The 23333-nt window shown below is 52.6% G+C and overlaps 1 protein-coding gene across 5 annotated transcripts in view; it reads left to right on the forward strand.

Moving 5' to 3' along the window:
• The window catches only part of LOC143688564 (maestro heat-like repeat family member 5), a 53035-nt gene that overhangs the window by 14409 nt on the left and 15293 nt on the right, over window positions 1-23333 (forward strand). For 4 of the 5 annotated variants that reach the window (XR_013178129.1, XM_077166643.1, XM_077166645.1 and 1 more), the window contains 11 exons: window positions 2532-2654; window positions 2769-2845; window positions 4027-4162; window positions 5460-5555; window positions 13303-13407; window positions 17567-17702; window positions 17880-17974; window positions 19060-19209; window positions 20016-20170; window positions 20302-20463; window positions 21339-21483. Coding sequence is in view for 4 of the 5 variants with exons in the window: in XM_077166643.1 (XP_077022758.1) it covers window positions 2532-2654; window positions 2769-2845; window positions 4027-4162; window positions 5460-5555; window positions 13303-13407; window positions 17567-17702; window positions 17880-17974; window positions 19060-19209; window positions 20016-20170; window positions 20302-20463; window positions 21339-21483 (1380 nt within the window). In the remaining variant the exon portion in view is untranslated. The remainder of the gene's footprint in view (window positions 1-2531; window positions 2655-2768; window positions 2846-4026; window positions 4163-5459; window positions 5556-13302; window positions 13408-17566; window positions 17703-17879; window positions 17975-19059; window positions 19210-20015; window positions 20171-20301; window positions 20464-21338; window positions 21484-23333) is intronic. The other variant, XM_077166646.1, reaches the window with a different exon arrangement.

Raw genomic sequence — 23333 nt, forward strand, 5'->3', positions numbered from 1 at the left:
CTGATTAAAGGCCCCACAGCTAACATACCTGCTGGTGGAAGGTCGGATGCTTTCCCCGGAAGCCAGGAACAAGCACATCCGCTTTCACCACCTCTGTTCCACATTGTCCTGGAGGTTCCAGCCAGAGCAATGTGGCAAGAGAAAGAAATACAAAGCATCCAGATTGGAAAGAAAGGAGTAAAACTGTCTCTCTTCGTAAATGGCATACTCTGGTGTATCGGAAATCCTACAGAATCCACCAAAAACTATTAGAAGTAGAAAATGAGTCCCCCAAGGCTGCAAGATATAAGACAGATATACAAAAAATCTAGTATATTCTAGCAGTGAACAATCTGAAAAGAAAATTACGAAAACCTCCTACAACTTTCTATATTCCTACAGGTTTTGTCTTACACATTTCTGCTTCTCATTCTACGACAACCGTTCATTTTAATTTAGGACGAAATTACTCTCTTTTTCCTTAACAAAAACACATCCTTCATACCTTACATATTTAAATTACCAAAAAAAAATCTTAGAAACTCTCTTCAAGCTAACATCCCACGAAACACAATTACTCTTGCAATAAAATTCGTCAGAATAATAACTCGATTTGGCTAAATGCAAAGTTACATTTTCATCATCTTAAAGATACCAGCAGATGTAATTCTAGCTTGTTTGATCAGTAAACCTGTGTCAATTTAGAAAGTATATACCCAAGTAGGACAAAATCGTATGCTTATATTATACTTAACATTGACGTCTTAGAAGAAATAGCTGTTTTTAATTAACTGACAATATCAAACTAGTCCTGTTTATCAAGGTTTATATGTATTGTGTGATCTTGAATTTTTAAAAAACATTTGGGTTTAGTTCTACAAATGTTCTTTTTTCATTGGAAATGGTAAAAATTTAGTTTCTTTAACTTCTGGGACTTTAGGAATATCAATTTATATATAAACATTTATTTATGTTTAAGCCCATCTGTACAGAGGTCTTTTAAGAGTTTTATAAGTTAATTTTAATACAATCCAGAGATAGGAAAGTATACATGAAAGCATACAGACAGGACAGGCCATGGTGGCTCAGCAGGCAGAGTTCTCGCCTGCCATGCCGGAGACCGGGTTCGATTCCCGCTGCCTGCCCGTGCAAAAACAAACAAACAAACAAACAAAAAAACCAGACAGACAGACCCAAATTGAGTGCTTATAGCTTCAATTTCAAATTTTACAGCCATGGGTTGACATAAAAACACAAACACAGAGAACACAGAAATTTCATGAGCTTCTAACCTCTCATTTGCCTTCTGTAAGGCATCCTTTAATGAAACTAGTTTAGAGTCTTGCATTTCTAAGTAAACTGAAATGCACCTCTGAGATGAGTATGTTTGAGTAACTGGACATCCTCCGTTGTGGTCACTGCAATCTGGGTGACTCTGGTGAGATTTTGCCATGTTGTTAAACAGGCATAGCTGCCGGCCCTGCCATTTTTAAACATGAGTATGCTGGGGTGATGGAGGGTGGAGAACCAAAGTTTTTAGATTTGGGGGATCTCATCTTTTCATGGCACACATCTTACCTGGTGCACAGGACAAAGAAACCCACAGCAAAAAAAAAAAAAAAAAAAAAAAAAAACCAGGAATGAAGCTGCAGACGGTACCAACAGCCAGGGAACTTGGACTCAAAATGCACATCGTCTCATCACTGAGGTGGGCCCTCTGGCCTTTGGACAAGAGGCTCGTGAGACCGGAGAGCCGACACAGAGACAGTGGTGCTCGGTGATGGAGGGAAGTCAGAGCGCTCATAGGCTCAAGGTACCTTCACCTGCCTTTCTCGTGGAGCCCAGAGCCATCAGCGGTTGTCTTCAGAACCTGTCCTTGTCACCAAAATAGAGAATAGCAAAATTTTGTATTCAGTTTAGGATCTGCAGCTTTACTGAGTGAATCATGCATTGGGCAGCATCCCGTGCAGAGAGTGGAAGGGCGCTCCGCTGGGGGGATGGAAAGAGAAAACTTACACAGGACGGGCACAGACTCAAGCAAGGAAATGTTCTGCTTGGCTGACATTGGGCTTCCCTTCACGTGAGAGGGTCTTACAGAGACGGAAGCAGATATACACTGGGTGGCATGGTGTGTCCACCCTGAGAGGCTCCCTCCACCAGGGTGAAGCAGGTTTATCACCGGGGGTTGTTACTCTGCAACCCTGCAGGGTGCAGTAGGCTCCATAGTCTCAGAAAGACCCTGCAGGGCAATTGTTTAGTCTTCGGAAAATTCCTTCCAGGCAACAGCAACACCAGTGCAGGCTGTCATGCTGTTTTACTTAACAAGGCGTGTGTTGTGTGCTGTGAAGATGGTACAAGTGATGTATGCATGCGTGTGTGTTGCGTGTGTGCCGTGTTGTGTTGTGTGCGTGCCGTGTGTGTTGTGTGCGTGCTGTGTGTGTTGAGCGTGTGCCTTGAGCACCTTGGTGTGAAGGTGGGCACTTGGGCCCATGAGACGGGATGTCCTGGACTCTGCCCGACGTTGCCTTCTGTGCCCGTCTCTACGTGACCAGGACAATATCCTAAAGACAAGCTTCCTTTCGGCGGCCATCATGCTTGTGGCAGCAATTAAGAAGGAGTCTGGCTCCCAGAGCTACAAATTCGTTCAGATCCCAGAGCTGGTCCAGTGCCTCCTGGTGAGGGGTGCCTTGCCCTCCCCGTGGGTGCCCCCAGGGTCGTGGGTGGGCCAGGGGCCACGGTGGGGGCCGCACAGAAGCTGCCATGCTGGCTCCTCCTCTCACCCCTCCCAGTGCATTCTGCAGAGGGAGCCCAATTTCCTGGCCACCCACCTCCAAGAGAAAATCATCCTAGTCATCATGGGACTGAGGTGAGCCAAGCCAGGAACCCATTCACCCACCCAGAATATGGGTGAGGTCAGGGTGCAAGGAGGAGGGAAGAGGGGGAGGAGGGGCAGGGCGATGGGGTGGCACAGGACTAAGTGCTGGGCAGGCTGAGGCCAAGGCCCACACTCCATCAGGGATGTTAGACTTGCTCTGTTTCTAGTCCAGGAGAGGCTGGTTATGTTGTCACAATCTGAGCCCTGATCCTGGCAACATACTGAGCCTTAATCCCAGTCACACCCTGAGCCCTGACCCTTGTTCATACACTGAATGCTGACCCTGGTCACATGCTGAGCCCTGATCCTTGTTCATGTGCTGAACCTTGACCCTGATCACACACTAAACCCCAACCCTGGTCACATACTAAGCCCTGATCCTTGCTATTCACATGCTGAGCCCTGACCCTGATGACACACTGACCCTGAGCCTTGATCCTGATTACACACTTGCCCCTGATCCTGATGACACACAGCCTGAGCCTTGATCCTGATTACACACTTGCCCCTGATCCTGATGACACACTGAGCCCTGATCCTGATGACACACAGCCTGAGCCTTGATCCTGATTACACACTTGCCCCTGATCCTGATGACACACTGAGCCCTGATCCTGATGACACACAGCCTGAGCCTTGATCCTGATCACACACTTGCCCCTGATCCTGATGACACACTGAGCCTGAGTGCTGATCCTGATCATTCACTGAGTCCTGGCCCTGATGACACACTGAGCCCTGACCTTTGTTGTTCACACCTTGAGCCCTGACCCTGATGACACACTGAACCCTGGTCCTGGTCACATGCTAAGCCCTGACCCTGGTGACAGGTCGAGACCTGATCTCATCCACAGTCCTGATCCTGAGCCTAGAATAATCTCTGCATTTTCTCACAAACAAATGCCAATGAATCCAAGAAAATTGAGTGAACGAGTCAGGATGGCTCAGGGCAGACCCCCTCTCCTTAGGCCCTTCTAATCCCTCTAAGCTTCATTTTCCCCAACAGTTCATCCACAAATCAGAGTCAGAGACTTCATTATCATCCAGATCGACTCCCACATTATAAACTGAGAAAGGCTCTCCCTCCGGGGAAACCTTTCCAGCTAGGCCTTTCATCCCCAAGACCACAGGCTGTGCAAAGAAGCCCAGCCCCTTCTCTGTGTTATTTCTAGCCAGCTGCGGCCACACCTGAAACCTATGGTCAAGTCCAGGGTCCTGGAGACCTGCCTGCAGAGCTTGTACATGCTTCCACCCATGGAGATGTTGGAGAAGAGCTTGCCTCCCCTGAAGCCAGAACCAGATGTCAAGGTGAATTGCCTGTTCCCAGGGCCTTCTACGTGTCTTTCTGGGTAGCAGGTCTGTCCGCCAAGCCTATTTCCAGTGTGGTGGGTGGAGGCTGGAGGGCAGCTCTGGAGCACGGGACCTGGGGTCAAGGTTTGGGCGTCTCCTGGCTGTGCCGCTGACTCGCTATGACCTTGGGAGAAACATGGGCCTTTGGATTCTGCGGGGCTTCCAATCGCTGTGCCATTCCTTCAGGATTTTGTGAGACCCAGATGGGATCATGGATGAAAACTCCAGGATCGAAACCCTGGAAAGATGTGCCATGCTTCCAGGTGTTGGTTAGCTTTTGCTGTGGTAACAAGCATCCCCAAGGTCTCCGTGGCTTAGGACCCCACACGGTGTGCATTTCTGGTCCTTGGGTATGCGGCAGTGCAGCTCTCATCCAGACTAGGGTCTTCCTGGGTCTGCTTCTACCCCAGGCTGGGGGCTGCTGCGCACACTTCCCCCTGGAGGCGGGCCTGGGGACGGGCAGAAACTTGCTGAGCCCCTGAGGACTTGTGCTTGGATTCAGCATGAGTCAAGTTCACTTACTCCATTGGCCCGAGCACGTCCCTGGAGGAAGCTCTGATCTTCGGCTGCCCATGGCGGGCTGTTGGAACAGATAGGAATCTGCTGGCCAGAGCGCATGCCAGCCAGCCCCATGGGTCCGGGGGTCACCCACCTGGCATTAGCCCATCTAAGAGCCCCCCAGCGCCAAAAGCTGTTCTGGGCCATTGTCCACCAGTGCGGTAATTCCTGGAAGGCAGGTCCATGGGCAGCCATGCTCCTGCTGACCTGTGAATATCTGGGGACATCAGCCGGGGAAAATAAAGACAGTGAGAAGGGACCTGAGGCCGGGAGCAACCTTGGGGGAGTGCAGTGTTGACAGAGAAGACGAAGGAAGGTGAACAGTGAGAGGGCCCGAGAGGCGGTAGCGGAGGGCAGGGGACACTGTCCAAGGAGCCAGGGTCAGGGGTGGCACGCGCAGCTGAAGGATTTGGATCTCCCCGAGCCCTGCCAGGTGCACAGTGCCCTCTGGGGTCTCGGGCACATCTTAGCACCCCAAGGCCTTCACCTGAGGGCCGGGAGCCGGAGCTGCCCCCGGGCTGGGCCGGGAAGATGTCATCACACTTGCCTGCAGGAGGAGCAGGCTGAGGTCCCAGAGGCAGTGGCTGCTGAAGCCCCGCGGCGGCGAGGGGGTGGCCGAACTCCTGCAGGGCAGCTCGGGGTGGGGGGTTGGGGGCTGTAGGGCCGGGCAATGCAGGCGGCGTCTCCCCGCTTCCAGATGCTGTATGGCAAGACCACGAAGGCCCTGGAGCTGCTGCTGCAGAGCTTCATCTCGGAGAACGAGAGCATGGACGAGATCCACTTCCTCCTGCAGGTGCGGGGCCCTCCCTAGGGCCAAGGGCCGCCCGGGCCCCCCATGCACGCCCCCCAGCCATTCCGGAACTGGGGAGGGTCCTTGGCCCCGCCCCTGAGCTGCGCTGACTCGCTGACCTCTCCTCCGGTGCCCCGCCGGCTGTCGGCCCCGCACGGTCCAGAGGAAAGGAAAGACAGACAGACAGACAACTGGGACACAGGGTGATAAGCACCCAGAGAGAGGTGTGGTATTTTGGTTTTCCAGGTTGCTCCAAGCAGATCCACGAAATGGGCTGGCTTAAACAATGGGAGTTCATTTGCTTGCAGTTTTGAGGCCAAGAAAATGTCCAAATTAAGGCATCATCAGGTGAAGCTTTCCTCCCGAAGACCCACTGCTTCCACCCTGGGCTCCTCTGCCAAATGGCAAAGCACATGGTGGCATCTTCTGGTTTCTCCATTCTCTTCAGGTTTTGTTGCTTTTAGCTTCTTACTTCCGTGGGTGATTTTTTCTCTCTATTCATTCCATTTATCGAGGAGTCCATAATAGGATTAAGGCCCATCCTGAATGAAGTGGGACATATCTTACCTGAAGTAGCATCATCAAAAGGTTGTCCTACAATGGGTTTCACATCCACAGGGATGGATTACATTTAAGAACATGCTTTTCTGGGACTCATACAGGTTCAAACCACCACATATGGGTTAGGGCAGGTTATCCAGGAAGGCTTCTTGGAAGAGGGGATCCTGGGCTGTACTTGAGGGCTGGGCAGAATCACCCAGGAGAGGAATATAGGAGAGAAAGTTATTCTGTGTCAAGAGAGTGCAATGTTGCTGGTCCAAGAGGTGAGAAGGGACAGTCCCTTATGGGGATGACAAAACCCAGCTGAGAATGGAGGACATGCTCTCCTCGGTGTCCTGTGACACTGTCCCAGGGCTCAGAGCTCTGCCAAGGTCTCACAGAGAAGCTTGCCCGGACAATTCCCAGCTCCCTCCCACCGTACTCCCACCATGCTCCCCCACTGATCATGATAGAGTCTGTATTCCATGCCAGGCATATCAGTTAATCCTCACAACAACCCCCAGAAGTGAGCATGCTTAGCAACCTAACTTTGCAAACAGAGTACAGAGAGGTTAAGTCACTTGCGCAAGGTCACACAGCATGGCAGAGCAAGAATTTAACTCAACAGTGTGGATGTCGGAGCTGGCGGCCTGCCCACTTGATGCTGAGGTGCTGTTTCCCAGACAGGTTTTTCTCTGTAGCAGATGCGGATGCATCCTCTGTTTTGCCTTGATGCCGTCAGCCATTTAAAGCCCTCTCTGCAGCGTCTCTGGTTGGGTCTGCCCAGTCTCCTTGCAGAGCGCAGGTTGGCTTCCCACGGAGCATTTTCCCAGGCTCAGTCAGAAAACCCAAGCTTGGCTACTCCTCGGCAGTGCAGTAGTCTGCTTTGCCAAAAGTAACAAGTTGGCCTCCTGGTTTACCCATCAGTCCCAGAGGTGTGTGTTAAATGGAGGCATCCGTCTCACAAATACGCTGAGCTGGTCCTGATATTCAGAGCTAAAGACTAGGGGCCACCCCAGGCATCTTTGAAAGCTTAGAGATTTTGTTGATATTGGAGATGGGCTTGTTTAAAAGAATCACAACTTCTAACTGACCCTACCTGATCTGAGAACACTATGGCTTTTGTATGTTGTTGTCATAGCTAGCCACTTCCTGAGACCCTCTTACTAAGATCATGATTATTATTTTTTTTGTAAATGATCATGTTATTTACAAACTAAGACATTTGTATCTCTTCCTTCCAAAACCCTATATTTTCAAAAATAAATCTCTTATTCATGTCTTTTTGCATTGATTAGGCCATTCCATTACAGTACAAAATAGGACAGTGGAGGCAGGTACCCTTTTCTGTCTTCTGGATTTAGGAAGAATGCTCATAAGGGTTTGACATTAAATAAGCAGGTTACTGGAGATGATGCTAGATTCCCTTTAGTTGGTGAAGAATGTTTTCTTCTATTTCTGATTCGCTTTGGGTCCCCTGAGCAGCAGGTGCCCAGTGGGCTTAAACACAGAGCACGTTTATCGGGGAAATGCTTGTGAGAGAAAGTGGGCAGGGAGCAGGGAGAAGTGGAGACCTGTCAGAGAGGGAAGGAAGAAGGAAGTGTTGGAGACCTCTGAGCACAGAGATGGATTTTGAGGACAGCAGCCAGATCCAAGAGAGACAATCTCAAGGTCACCGCACTCAGATCTAACCTTGAACGTATACTGAATTTCATCGAACATTTCTCTCTACGTACTGGGATGGTTACATGGTTTTCTCTTTACTCTATTCATAAGGCAGGCTTCCTTGGTGAAATTACAATTTTGAAGTGTCACTGCATTCTTGAGTAAACCCCACTTTGTCATGACACATCATTTTGCTAATACACTATTGAATTTGATTTGCTAATATTATATTTAAAATTTTTGCATCTATGCCTTAAAGTAAATTGACCTGTATCTTTTATGTTTTTTCTTGTTTAGTTATCAAGGTTATATTTGCTTCATTAAATAAATTGGATGATTTCCTTCATTTTCTAGTCTCTGCAGCAGTTTGTAAAAGGCAGTGATTACTCATTTCTTATGCCTTTTAAAATAACTGTTCGAGCTGAAGTTATATATTTTTTCCATTTTTCGCAATGTGTTATGTGAGCTTCTTTCTTTTTTTTTTCCAGCTTTACAAGAAGTCTTCTTATAGAATATTTATTTTCATATCCTTTCCAATTTTTTTTGCTCATTTATATTATTTTCTGTTTTTATCCTTTATATATTTTTACTTCCTAGTTAGGTTTTCCTTTTTTCCATTTTTAAAATTTAAGTATAATTTATTTATTATCTAGATGTTTCCTTGTTGCTCGAGCAAATACCATGCAGTGGGTCTGCTTATACAGTGAGTATTGGCTCCCGGTTTTAAGGGTAGGAGAAGACCAAATCAAGATGTTATCAAGGTGATGCTTCCTCCCTGAAGACGGGAGCTTCAGGGGCTGACTGCCGGAGACCCTTGGGCTCCTCTGTCATATGGCAATGCACGTGGTGGCCTCTCCTGGCCTCTCCCTTCTTTTCCGGGTTCTGTTGAGTCCAGCTTCTGGCCTCTCCTCCTGGGGCTCTCTCAGTCTGAATTTCACTCTGCTTATAAAGGACTCCAGTTTTAGGGTTAAGATGTATCCCGATTGGGCTGAGTCACTCTTTAACCCAAGTGGCCCCGTCAGAAGGCCCTGCTTTCGCTGCGTTCATGCACAGGGACCGATCAGATTTAAGGACATATGTTTCGGTGGTGCCAAACCGCCACAGCGAGTGCTAAGATTTGTAGATAAAAACCATCTGGGCCTGAGGGCTTTACGAAGAAGATCTCTAACTACCAGTTCCATTTCTTTAGTAGCTTTTGATCTGTGCAGAAGTATGACTTTTCCTTCAATCAATTTTGGTAATTTAAATTCTTAGACAAAATTGTCCATTTCTGACTTTTTGCAAATGTTTCGCCTCAAAGTAAAAATTGTTAGTTTTGAAACGTGAACAATTTTGTATGAGATGGGCAGAATGAAGATTTAGAACTCTTTCACCCCTCGACAAAATCCAGCTTCCCCAAGGCCATTTGTTGAAAAGACTCTTCGTTCCCCTCTGCAGGTATTTGGCAACCTTGTCAAAAATCAATTGGTCATAGATCTGTGGATCTACTTCTGAAACCTTCTGTTCTGTTCCACTGATGTTTTTGTCTATTTGTGCCAATACCACACTGTTTTGCTTACTGTTTTTTTCGTAATACGACTTATAATTGGGGAGTGTGAGTCCTCCAATCCTGGTCTTCTAGTTCAAGATGGTTTGGGCTATTTGGGGACCCTTGAAGTTTGGTATAAATTTGAGGATCAGTTTTTCCATTTCTACAAAAAAAATGCTGGAATTTTAATAGGGACTGCATTAAATGTGTATATTGCACTGGGTGTTATTGACATACTGACAATGTTAATTCTCTCAAACCATGACAGATGGATTCCTTGTCATTTATTTAGGTCCTTAAATTCTTTCAGCAGTGTGTTTTTGTTTGTTTGCTTGTCTGTCTTTGTTTTCAGTGTGTGTTCTAGTTTGCTAGCTGCCAGAATGGCTTTTAAAGGGGGGAATTTATTAAGTTGCAAGTCCACAGTTCTAAAGCCAAGAAAATGTCCCAATTAAAGCAAGGCTATAGAATTGTTCAATCTAAGGCATCCAGGGAAAGATACCTTGGCTCAAGAAGGCCGATGACATTCAGGGTTTCTCTCTTTACTGGAAAGGCACATGTTGAGCATGGCAGCGCCTGCTAGCTTCCTCTTCCAGCTCCTTGTTTCATGAAGCTCTGCTGGGGGCACTTCCTTTCTTCTTCTCCAAAGGTCTCTGGCTGCACGGGCTCTATTTCTCTTGGAATCTCAAGCTTTTTCTAAAATGTTTCCTCTTTTAAAGGATTCCAGTAAAGTAATCAAGACCCACCTGGAATGGATGGAGTCCCATCTCCCTCTACTCAAAAGTTCATACCCACAATTGGGTGAGTCGAATCTCCGTGGAGACAACCTAATCAAGTTTCCAACCTAATTATTGAACAGGGGTTAAGAGAAATGGTTGCTCCCGCCAGACTGGATTAGGGTTAAAGCACGGCTTTTCTAAGGTACATAAATCATTTCAAACCAGCACAGTGTGCAAGTCTTTTTTATCCTTAGTTAAATTTATTCCTAGATATTTTGTTTGTTTAGTTGCTAATGAAAATAAAATCATTTTCTTAATTTCCTCCTCAGATTGTTCATTGCTGGTGTGTAGGAACACAGTGTCTCTTTGTGAGTGTTGATTTTGCACCCTGCCACTTTGCTGAATTCATTTATTAGCTCTAATCATTTACCTGTGGGGATTCCTTTGGGTTTTCTCTATATAAGATGGTGTCATCTGCAAACAGATACTTTTGCTTCTTCTTTTCCAATTTGGATACATTTTATTTCTTTTTCTTGTCTGATTGTTCTGGCAAGAACTTCTATTACAAACAGCAGTGGGGAAAGCGATGTCTTTGTCTTGTTCCTGATTATTATTATTATTATTATTATTTTTGCTGATTTAAGATTCTATCTTTGTCCTTGGTATTGGACAGTTTGATCATTACGTGCCTGGAATTAAGTCTGTTTGGGTTCATCCTTCTTGACATTTTTGAGCATCTTGCATTTGTACATTCATATCTTTCATCAGATTTGTGAAGTTTTCTGCCATTATTTCATGAGGTATTTTTTCTAGCCCTTTATCTCTCTTTTCTCCTTCTGGGGCTCCTACAATGCATTTACTGCTGTGCTTGGTAACCCTCAGGTCCCTGAGGTGCTGTTCTGTTCTGGTTTTTTGTTTTTGTTTTTTGTTTTTTGTTTTCTTTTTTCTCTTTCCACTCCTCAACATGGACAATTTAAATTTTGTCTTCTAGATCACTGATCTTTTCTTCTGCTTCCTCCAGTCTGCTCTTGAACCTCCCTATTGAATGTTTTGCTTTAGCTATTGTACTTTTGAGTTACCGAATTTCTATTTGGTTATTCTTTATAACTTTTTATCTCATTATTAAAATTCTCATTTTGTTTCTATATTGTTTTCCTAATTTCCTTTAGTTCTTTGTCCATGTGTTTCTTTAGTTCATTGATTTTATTTGGCTATCAAACTGGTGTTACAATTTTTGTCTCAAACCTCAAATATCATATATGAAACTTCTGAGGAAAAGTTTAGTCTCATGTACGTGGCCCTATTTTTACAATTCCTCTTGTATCAGAAGTCCACACTCTGGCAGGGGAAATGGCAAGCAAATTCACAACAGCAGTGTGGCATTGATGCTGTGACAGGTGCTGTGGGAAGCCAGGAGACCCAGTGCAGGGGTCTAAACCTTGTTCAGGGTTCTGGAAGGCCCCTAGAGAGGTCTAAAGGATGGGCAGGGCATGACCAGGCTAAAGGAAAGCGTGAAAGTGTATTCAGCCAGTATAGGGGGTTCCAAGTTGCCAGAGCCCCGGAGTCTAAAGGAGTGTGCACAGCTGAGAGGCGTGTGGTGTGAGGGCCGGGCGCTTAACCTCCGGATGGACACCCCTCCTGAGGGTGCCATATGGACAAGAGAATTCCCCTCTCTGTGCTTTTGTTTTCCCCTTCATAAAATGGGGCATGTTCAGAACTTACCTTGCAGGGTTGTTAGATGGAGTGAATGAGGCCCTGTGCAATTGTCCACTGCTCACTTTCTGGTGAATTTGGCCAGTGCTTAGTGGTCAAGGTCCTTGTGGTCAAGGACCGACGGTACAGACCAAGGACGTCCGTACAGACCCTGTTAAAGGGTTGTCCAAAAGACCAGTGGGAGCCCCTGAGGAATTGCAAGCAGGCAGCTGGCCTGGCCCAGCTTGTGTTTGGAAGCCCTAGCCCCCTGCGGTGGAGTCAGCAGGGCTGCTAGCTGCACTCACTCTGCTGCCCCTTTATGGGGGTCTCAGCTGCATCCCACTGTGGCTGCCCCATGCCATACGCTTTGCCAGGATGCTAATCTAGAAGACAAGAAGAGAGGCCTGGCAGAGACTACTCTGGCCCCCTGAGCCCTGAGATGGCAGAGAGGCTGTCCCCCAGATCGGTGTGAACCTATGGTCCCTGCTGCAAATGGAGAACACAGACCCATCACCAAAGGCTGTCACGAGGCCCACCAGGATGAGTGGACCAACCCAGGGCTGTGCTTAGCTGGGCGGCAGGGGACGGCCTGGGGCGGGATAAGGGGATGAGACAGAAGCTGGAACATTGTCCAGGGGGTCCTGGGGCCTAGGGAGAGGCCAGGCTTGGGGAAGGGGGCAGAGAGGGGGCGGTGCCCTTCAGGGACCTGACCTCATGGAGTTGTGTCAAGCTGACAAGGCTCCTGCCATCCACACCGTAGGCCAGAGTGTGGTGTTGACATGGGGGCTTGACTGACCCCCAGGGAGAGCCAGACAGTGATAAATCCAGGCCCAAAGTGGCCACTCTGTCCCCCTCCCTCCCCACACACCTCCGAGACACGGCTCCAGATGTGAGCACTTGTCCTTGAGTGGCTGAGGTCAGAGAGTGGGGAGAGAAAGGTCCCTGAGCAAGAGCTGGCCGGGGCAGGCATGGGCCGGAAGCAGGTGGGAGGATGGGCCTTGAGCAGAGGTTTCAAAAATGTGCTGCCACAGAGCCCTGGTTTCTGTCATGAGCCCCCGAAATCTCCTGAGAAATTAAAAAGGTGAGCAGAGCTGGGATTGGGCGACCTCAGCTTGGACCTGCCTCTGCCCCTACTTGCCACAGCGGCTTCTGAGTCTCTATGGGAAACCCAGGGCTCCTTGGGGCACCCTTGGCTTCCTCAGTCCTCCAAACCCATGTTTTCTTGAGCAGCTCTCAGGTGGCCCTGCTGCCTAAAGAAGCTGAGCTGATGCACGGCAGGGCAGGGTGGGTGTTCTGGGTGGGTGGGTGGGGGTGGGGAAGAAGGAGGACCAGCAATGCTGGGCCCCTTCCCTGGCTGCAACCTGCCACTCCTGCTACCCATGTGCTCATGGACAGTGATGCCACCTGTGAAAAAGAGACCTCATGCCTGAGGGTCCTTGCAGCTGAGGAGGCTGTGGCCTGGGGATCCCTGCAGCCAGGGAGGCCATGGCCTAGAGCGCTCACCCAGCACACGTCAGGCGTCCCACCCACTCGGGGCCTGGTCTGCCCTGGGGGTGAGGGTGGGAGCTGCAGGGGCTGCAGGCCATCAGGCTCTCCTGTCTCCACCCAGCACACAGAGTCCTGGCTGCAGTCAGAGAAGAGCCATGAGCGGAGGCGGGTGGTCCAGTCCATCTCGCTGTTTCTGCAGTATGCGCTGAACTGCCTGAAGCTGCCGGTGAGCCCCAGCCCGCCCCCGGGGGTCCCGCACCCACCTGGCTCTGGGGAAGCCCTGGGCACTGGCCACCTCTGGGCTGGCCATAGGCCCTGTGACCTCCTACTCCAGGGCTGGCACTGGGTGATGAGGGAAAGGTCCCGCCCTATGGACCCAGTCTTGGGGCAGAGGCTGCAGTTCACATCGGGTGGTCCAGAAGCTGATCTGGGAGCGAAGATGTGAAAGAGGGAAGGGAGGGAGCCAGGTGTCCCCCTGGGGAAAGCACCCAGGGAGACAGAATGGTGTGTCGGGGCCCACGAGGGGCAGGACAGGGAGCCCAGAGTGGCCCGAGTGGTCTTGACAAAGAACAAAGTGGCAGGGCTGGACAGCCGATGCCAGACATAGAAAGCGAAGTACTGCAGAAAGCACGGTGCAAGGGTAGAGGCGGGCACACGTGTCTGAGGGGCAGGAGCAGCCGGTCAGGAATTAGACCCGGCCCACATGGTCGCTTGGTTTCAGCCCAGGCTCTGTGCTGGCGTGAAGCTGTTGAGGAACCCTGAAAAGGCCACGTTGTTTTAATTCGTCCCCGCGGGTGCAGACCTGCTGTGGGCGAGACCTTTTGCTTAGGTTAGTTCAGTTGAGATGCGACCCTACCCATTCAAGGTGGGTCTGCATCCGCTTTCTGGAGTCCTTTGTGACAGGATAAAGGAGACAAAGGAAAAGCCCAGAGAGCTCAGAGAAGCCCCAGAGAAGCTAGAAGAGGACCCACAGAAGTTCAGAGAGGAGGCCTCTGGAACCAGGAGCTGAAGGCAATGAGACCCCGGAGCAAAGGACCAGCAGACATGGGCCGCGTGCCTTCCCAGGTGACAGAGGTTTCTGGATGCCGGCAGCCTGTCTCCAGAGTCCAGGTATTGTCCTGTTGATGCCATGAGCTGGACAATTTCATGACCTAAGAACTGGAAATTGTAAGTTAATAAATCCCCATTGTAAATCCAACCCACTTCTGGTGCATTGCCTCGAGGCAACTTTAGCAAACAGGCACAAAATGTGGGGAAAAGAAGTGTTTTCCACAGTGCCAGAATGAGGAGAGATCCAAAGGGAAATAAATGAAGCTCAATGCTTTCTCACAACATAAATATAAATAACTCAAGAGCCATCATACAGCTAAATGTGCAAGTTAAATCATAAAGTCTCTGGAAGAAGGCATAGCATATTTTTATAAAGTTGCGATAGGCAAAGAATACTTAGAATGCAGAAGACAATAACTATATAAATACCGATGAAGTGGACTTCATCAAAATTAAGACTTCTGTGCATCAAAAGGCACTGTTAAAAGAATAAAGACTCAAGATACAGCTTGGGAGAAAATATTTGTAATGTACATAGCTAACAAAGGACTTGCTTCCAGAAAATATCATGAACTTCTACAACTCTGTAATAACATAACCGACCCAATTTCTAAAAATGGGCAAAAGACTTAAACATGCATTTTACAAAGCACATGAAAACATGGGCAGTGCCACTTGTCAGCAGGGAAATGCGAATTAGAATCACAGTGAGCTACCACCAGGTGTCCACTGCAGGGCTAAAATGAAAAAGACTGACAGGTCAGAGTGCGGCCGAGGAGGTGTTGCCTCTGATGGGTCATGCTGTGCTGGTGAAGCTACACAGTCTCATATAAAGTTAAGCGTATACCTGTCCTGCAGCTGCGCAACGCCACACCCAGCTATTCACCCAAGACGAGTGAAGACATTTCTGCACAGCAGCTTTTCCAACAGTGGCCCCAAACTGGGAGCAAACCAACTTTCCATCAGTAGGAGAATGTCCTGCTACACTGCCACTGTGGTGGTGTTTTCACAGATTCACCCAAAGATATGGATGAGTTTCACGGACCTAGAAGGAGGAAGCCCGGCTCAGGTGTGCACCGGGAAACGCTCCCACTTTGGGCAGTGCCACAACTCACCTGAGAGACCCCAGGGAATTTTCTGAGCTCAAGGAACCATGTTACATCTTGAGAGGGAGGTGGACTTATACAGGGGTATTCAGTTTTCCAGACTCATTGATATATGGGATTATTCTACTGGAGATAAGCAAATACTCTAACAAACGCGATAGCTCGCTTTTTTGCAGGGATGTTGGTTTGCAGTTCTGAAACTTGTGCTCTAGGCTTGGGCAGATGAGGAAGCATATGGAGGGGAATGTGACCCAGGACCTCTGTGTTGGGAAAGAGAGCTGCGAGTATAGATAGGGGTAAGAAGAGAGTGTCCCACGTGGTGTGGTTTGGGATTGGACGGTCTACTCTGAGCATTAGCCCTGGGGGTGGAGGTGGGGGTGGGTCTACAGGCTGGGCAGCCTGCAAAGCCTCAAAGCAACCATGGGAGAGTAGCAAGGAGCACAGCTAGTGACCAGGGGTTGGATTTTAAATACAGAAGAACTCAGCCTCTTTGCAGAAAAGGCTGATTCCCGGGTTCAGGAAGTGCCGCAGTGCACAGAGAGCCATGGGTACATCAGAAGGAACCAGGGCGTCCCCGCCACCGCCCCCAGGAGCTCCGAACAACCAGCAAGAAAGGGAAAAAAACATCTTTTGCAAAGCTCCGGGAAACAGTCCAAGGGCTGGTGGCCAGCCCATGAAAAGGCCACCAAACAGTGGCGGAGCTGGTGGCTCCTGGCCAGCCCCTTCCCAGCTCTGCACCACACTCCATGGGTGATCCGGGTCCCAGGTGGGTCCGAAGGGAGCAGGCACACGTGTGCATTGGAGCTTTGTCTATAATACACACAAACACACACAAGCAGGACTCGACCTGAATGTCCACTGCAAGAAAATGCTCAACAAGTCAGTGTACTTTCATACTGTGGGATGTTGTGCAACTGTTTAAACGAGCAGATTGCATCTAAGGGTTTTGATTTGGAGATAGGCTGTCCTGGTTTGCTAGCTGCCAGAATGCAATATACCAGAAACAGAATGGCTTTTAAAAGAGGGAATTTATTAAGTTGCTAGTTTGCAGTTCTAAGGCCATGAAAATGTCCCAGTTAAAACAAGTCTATAAAAATGTCCAAATTAAGGCATCCAGGTAAAGATACCTCCGTCCACGAAGGCTGATGACATACAGGGTTTCTCTCTCAATTGGAAAGGCACATGGCGAACATGGCATTATCTGCTAGCTTTCTCTCCAGGCTTCTTGCTTCATAAAGTTCCCCCAGGGGTGTTTTCCTTCTTCATCTCCAAAGGTCTCTGGCTGCAGCTCTCTCGTCTCTCATGGTTCTGCTGTGGCTCTCCTCATTCTGAAGCTTTCTCCAAGATGCTTCCTCTTTTAAAGGATTCCAGTAAACTAATCAAGACCCACCTGGAACGGGTGGAGCCATATCTCTGTGGAGATAATCTAATCAAAAGATTCCAGCCTACATTCTTAATAAGGTTTAAAAGTAAAGGCTGCCTCCACAAAATCGGATTAGGATTAAACCATGGCTTTTCTAGGGTGCGTAAATCCTTTCAAATCAGCACACAGGCCATGATAAGTTGTTGCATGGAAACAGTGACGTCACGGAACCATGGCTATAGCATGACTTTGTTATTTCAGGTTTAATATTTTTTCCTGTGACTCTACACCTGTGTATGTTTGCACCCTCCACCCTTGTCAGCTTGAGGGGAGACTGGAAAGGAGAGGGAGAGGGGATGCAATTCATAAACCTCCCTTGTGCACAAATCCTTAAACCAGCAATTTTTGAGTTTTGCATTACCTGGGATGTTGTCACTTCCAAAGAATAGGAAAGCCCAATCAGGCAGTTGGACCCCGGTCAGGGTAGAGCCTGAGTCTTCCTTTAGCTGCAGAAAGCAGAGGCAGGTGGGGGGCTGCTGGGGGTGGGGGACCCCTCAGTGAAGGAGAAAGAAAGGAAGCTGGGAGAATACACCTGGTTGGCGGAGTGGTGTTCACCAAGTACCAACCCAGGGCAGGTGCATTCAAGGAGCCAGTCCCCTTGTCATCATTCCAGAGGGGGAAACTGAGGCCAGAGAGGTAGAGGGTTTCCCTGGAGGCAAAAGCAGAGCCCCTTATCCGTTGCTGAGCCTGTGCCTGTCCCTTGGTCTGAGGGGCGGGAAGCTGGGGACCTGAGATAGCTGAGGTGACAGCAGAACGCCAGCTCATTTCTGCTCATGGCTCTGCCCGGCCCCCCACCCCCACCCCAGGAAGAGGCCTCGCCCTCCATGCTGGGCCACCAGCTGGGTCTGCTGACTCTGCTGTGGCGGGATGAGGACCCGCTCATCCGGTACCACTCCCGCCAGTGTGTCTACCTGCTCCTGCAGCTCCTGAGCCAGCAGAAGGGTGAGCTGGCCACAAGGGCGAGGGGCCCCTGAGTTCTCCCAGGCACCTGCCCTGACTCTTTCACCTCCCCCGCAGAGCCTCGTCCTTGGTCTGTGCATGGGGACGGCATGTCTGGGAAGGAGGGTGTCACTCCCCCAGGCTGAGACAGGACCTCCTGACCTCCTTGTCTCATAACAGGGAAGGTGCTGGAATTCATACATTTGAACAAAATGCGGAATTTTGAAGTGAAGGCCTCCAGAGAGTGGGAAATTAAGCTCTATGATGTGGTGAAGGTGAGGCCTGGGGAGCAGGGGGGCAGTGGGCCAGGCAGAGTCAGACCCAGGCCACCAAGGCTCTTTCCTGCCTCTGCTTTCCCTTAAACCCGCCACCCCTGTCCCTTCCCACCTCTGACTGGGAGGTGGCACCGGACCCAAGGTTTTCATGGGTATCCTCAGAACCACCCCCTCTGTTCTGCTCCCTGCCTCCGCGCCTGGGGTGACCCACTTGTCTCGGGCCCAGGGGAGCACGTAGGTTGGCCACCCTCCCCTCACATATCTGTCTCACACTGTGCCCTCCCTTGCATTGGACTAGGAGTGAAGGGATGGGGCGTGAGTCTGAGCTTTGCCCCTAACTGGCTGGGTGACTTTGGGTAGGTCATTCAACTGTCCCGTGCCTCAGTTTCCCCTCCCTTGTGCTCGAGGACCTCTGTGGGCAGGCTGTGTGGTAGGAACCAGCCACCCCAGCATGCAGGTGAAGGCTCTTGTGGAGCCCCTCCCAGTGGCCCTGGGCTTAGAAACTTGTTGTCTTAGGCAGGTTCCCTAGAAACCTCAGACTGAATTCTGAGCCCTGTGGAGAAAGTGCTGTCAGGAATAGGGAGGCAGCAGGTGGGGCTGGGCAGGAGCTGAGAGTGGGGGGTGGGGGACGAGGGAGGTGCTGGGCTGGGCTTGCAGCATGGCCGCCCCACCTATGTGGCCCCATCGTGAGGCAGGAGGGGCAGGCTTTGCCCCCTGGGCCAGTCCCATGTTGGCTGAAGGCTGGGAGGCACCTAACCCCCTGGGCAGGGACCCACCTTCTCTCCGGGGCAGTTAGCCTCCAGCAGCTGGGCCTTGGCAGGACCTGGGGACCGGACATGTCCTGTCGGGGAGGGGGTCCCAGGTCAGGGGGCCTTACGGGGTCCCCTGAGTCTGTGTCCACATTCCCTCCGGGTAAGAGAGGCCCCCAGGGAGACACCCCCCAGGGATTCTCCCAGCCCATAGGCGGGAGAGACTCTGCTGCTGCGGACCTCGGAGAGCACAGCCCCTGACCCCTGCCCTCACCCTATGCTGGGGGCCCTCATCCCACCCCCTCAGCTCTCAGCCTCCCTCCCCACCCCTCCCAGGCTTTCAGTGACAACCTGACAGTGGCCCAGCACACGCAGCTGACCCTCACGCTCCTGCACGGGCTCCGTAGCTGCAGCCACCTGTGCTCGGACCTGGCCACGGAGATCCTCCTGCTGATTTTCCAGGGCCCCGGCATCAAGCGCCAGCAGGTGGGCGGGGCCGGCAGGGAGTCATGGAAGGGGAGGGGGAAGGGGGGCTGCGGTCCTGCCCTTCACCCTGACTGGAATGGTGAAGCAGTAGGACTGTCAAGCAACAAGGGCTCCCGTGTGTATGTATGTGTGTGTGCACGTGTGCATATGGGTGTGGGGGTATTTATATACGTGTGTGCACAGGTGTATGGGTGTGTACGTGTGTGCCCACCAGACCCCTTTCTCACAGTGGCCTCGGGACCCTCTTAATGAGCTAACCCTGCCTCCAGCAGCTGTGCAGAGCAGAGTCCTGGCCCTGAGCTTGGAACCCTCAGGCTGGAGTGCCGCAGGGGGGACCCAGCAAGACCCTGAGAGGCCCCAGGTTCACCCCCACCCATTCTGCCATCCCTGGAACCCAGGCAGCCCTAGGTGCCCCCCCCTCCCGCCAGGTCACGGGGCAGCAGCAGGGGTGAGCAGAGCTACCCACTGCCTGTGCACACCCAGCAGGAGAGAGGGAAGGAGGAGCCATTGTCCAGTGGTCTGGCCAGCACAACTTAATCGCGGGCCCACCCCTGGGCTCTCCTGTCGGTGGAGCTGGGGAGTCAATCACACTGGCACCCAAAGGGGTTACTGTTCCCGTTTCCTTCCGGACAGTGGGGATAAGGGCTGGCCTGAACGAGGCCCGTGGCGTGCAGATTCACTCTGGGTCACGTTGGGTGCTGAAGGGATCAGAGATGACCTCTCGCAGGAGCGACCTCGGGGCGTATGCAGGCTGAGGAGCGGGAAGGGGTGGGCCTGAGGACTCTCTGATGCGCCCCTCCTTGCAGGTGGCCGAGATACTGCACGACCTCTTCCAGGAGCTGCCGCACATCATCTTCAAGGACATTCAGGCGACCATGATGAAGGCCGTGACTATTCTGGGGACACAGCACACCCAGGAGACCATCGAGTTGATCTTGTCTCTGTGCCGCCCCTCCGAGAGGTGGGTCTCCTGCCCGGTCCTCTCTGGGTGCCCTCCCACAGCCTCCAGCCCGGGTACTGGGAAGTCAGAGCCCACGAGAGGGCTGTCACCTCCCCCCCAGCTTCGCAGACTCAGGTGAGGACTTTCAGCAGGGAAGGGGGCACCCTCAGACTCAGCCTCACAAAGGGCGGGAGGTCAGAGCACGAAGCGGCCCCCAAGCAGCTCCCAGACAGCTGCCCCAGAACCCCAGATACACCAGACTCCAGCCACTCTGGGCTGTCCAAGCTGCCACTCGTAGAGAGGGCAGCCTCCTGGTAAGGGTGGGACCAAAACCAGAATCGGTGGCCCCGGGGGCGGGTTAGAAGTGCCCCTGGAGATACTAGTCCGGGTCCAGGCCCAGCCATTGTCCCACCGCTGCCCTCGGCCGCGTCCCCGAGCCCGCCCCGCCTTCGCCCTAGGCCCCGCCCAACCCCCCGCTCTCGTCCTCGGCCCCGCCCCAGGCCCCGCCCCCACACGCACTGAGTCCCGCCTTCACCCAGGCCCCCCTTTTCCCTCCTAGGTCCTGCCTCCGTCCTAGGCCCCGCCCCCCAGTCCCCGCCCCACTCCAGCCCCTGGGTCCCGCCCCGGGTCCCGCCCCTGCCCTTGGCCCCGCCCCATGCCTGCCGAGGCCCTGGCGGCATTTTAACCTGATCTTGCCGTCCCCAGCGGAGGCGGGCGGGGAACGTCGGGGAGGGGTGGGGGAGCCCGCGGGTTCCCGGGACGCGGACGCTGAGGAAGAGACACCGCCACCGCGCGTCCCGGCTTTGGCCGGCTCCGCTGAACCGCCATTGCCTACCTGAGCCCAGGGCTCGAGGAGGGGGACCGTCTTCTTAGGGACGCGCGGGTAGGGGTGCGGGGGGCGTGAGCGCGACCGTCAGCGAAAGCTACTGGGCTCGGAGCTTCGACGGGGCTCCCCGGCACCGGCTGCTCGGCCGGATGAAGCCTCCCGGGCCCTCCCCGGTGCGGGGCGCTCACGCGTCCTGACCCGCCCGCGCGGTATCTCCCCGGGTCCCAGTTCCATCGGCGGTTCTGCAGACCAGCGGGTTTGGGATCACCGCGGCCCTGGGCGCGGACGGCTTTGCCCCACCCCCACCCCCCCAGCAGGTCCTGACCGGGCGGAGGGGCCTGTCCTGGGTCCCGTCCTCCCCAGGAAGATCATACCCATGTGGAAAGCCCTGGGCACCAACGCCCAGCTGTCCCGAAAGGTCCTCACCCTGCTCTACATGAAGCTGAAGCTGCGGCCCCCGAAGGAGGTCGTTTTGCTCACTCCTCAGATGGAGCCTGTCTCTCTGCTGGTGAGCAGCGCCCCTTGTCTCACAGTCCCGCCCCCGCCTCAGGGTACCCCTCTCCCTTGCAGCAGCGTTATCATTTGGGGCCCCGTGGGACCCCAGGGAGGCCCCATGACATGGCCTGCGTACCCGAGCTGGGCTCTTCCGCGTTTGTAATCCCACCTTCCTCATCGGGGTCATTCAGGAAGTAAGGGAAGGGTGGGTCTTGCTTGTTTGCCACAAGCCGGGACCGCTGGCCCCCCGCCTGGCAGGTCAGGTGCCTTCTAGGTCACTGGTGCATTAGCTGCTGACCTGTCACAGGGCCGGAGCCACTGTCATGGGCACTCACCTCTCCACCTGCAGTGGCTTCTGACCCCCAACCCCCTCCCCCAGGAACCAGGCACAGCCCCAGCAGGACCCCTCCCTCAGGCACTAGCCACTGGCAGGCACCCATCTTAGGCCACCTGGTGCCAAATTCAGGTTCTCACCAACCTCTCAGGTTCAACAATGTGCAAGCACAGCTCACAGAACTCAGGAAAGCATTAGACTTACGATCAATTTTATTATAGCAAAAAGGAAACAAGAGACCCCATAGAGTAAGGTCTGAGAGGGGCTCAAACCAAAAGCTTCCATGTCCTCTCCTCGAGGGCTCAGAATGCCCCATCCTTCCCGCCCATCAGTGTGTGTTGCCAACCGGGGAAGGTCAGCTAGACAGACTTCAGCACCCAGAGTTCACCCTGGATCCCATTACAGAGGCAGGACCTCCATCTCTGGCCTCCCTCACCTCTGCAGGCGGCAGGTTCAGAGCCCCTACCCTCTCGGCCCGCCCCCTACCCTAAGGCTAGAGGGTGGCTGCCCCCAGCCTGAATCATCTCATTAGCAACTCATTAACATAAGCCTCCAGGTGGGGCCCGCCATATCCTGGGATGGGGAGATTACCCCCAGGGACAAGGGCCAGCACTGCCGGAGGAGAAAAAACCAGCCTGCAGCAGACAAAATGGGTCCTGGGGGGTGGCAGGGGTAGAGATAGGACAAGCGGAAATTGGCTCGGGGATCCTGAGTGGGGAAGACCTTTTCCTGGAGAGGCACAGCAAGGGCAGAGACCCCAAGGTGAAAGGGTCCGGTACTTTCCAGCACCCAAGGGGGTCAGAGAATGAGGGGCGCTGGACAGCTGGGGCCAGGGTCTGAGTGTCACAATGACTGCAGAGGAAACCCTGGGAGGATGTGGGTGGGGGCAATTAGATCTGCCTCCGAAAGGCGGCTGGGGGCTGAGGGGGAAGCTGTAGGGTGCGCTGGCAGTCTGCGGCCGTGCTGTCCATCAGGGGCAGCCGGGGTACAGGGGTCGTGGTGACAACAGGATGTATTTGTTTAGGGGAGGGGGCAGAAGTGCCAGGCACAGCCCGGGTGGGTGGGCACACCTCCAGGAAATTGAGCCCCTGGTGGCAGAGTGGGCCGTGGGATAGTGAGCAGTCTACCCCCAGTCAGGGCCCTTGGAGGAGCCAGCAGGCCCAGTGGGACGGCTTTCAATGAGGGTGGGGTCTGGGAAGGAGGAGTAGCCTGGTCCAGACTGAAGGTGGGCATGCTAGAGACCCTGGCCGAGCCTGGGAAGGGAGCCCGGCATGGGTGCCTGCCCTTCCTGTCGGCCGGCTGCTCGCTGCAGGACCAACAGGCATTGGGGCAGGTGCGTGCCCTGCACTGGGTGCTACTACCACCAAGAGGCTGGAAGCCAGCCCGGTGGGGTGGGGCCTGGCAGAGGAGCTGGCCAGAAGTGGCCAAGGGCTCTTAGTGCTGAGTCCTAGGGTGGGCCGGAGACCCGGGGATTCTCCCAGCCATGGCCGGGTTTGGCAGTGGGCCCTGGTGCCTGGGGTGCAGTGTGG

The sequence above is a fragment of the Tamandua tetradactyla genome, chromosome 6, assembly GCF_023851605.1.
Source record: "Tamandua tetradactyla isolate mTamTet1 chromosome 6, mTamTet1.pri, whole genome shotgun sequence".
Lineage (NCBI taxonomy): Eukaryota > Metazoa > Chordata > Mammalia > Pilosa > Myrmecophagidae > Tamandua > Tamandua tetradactyla.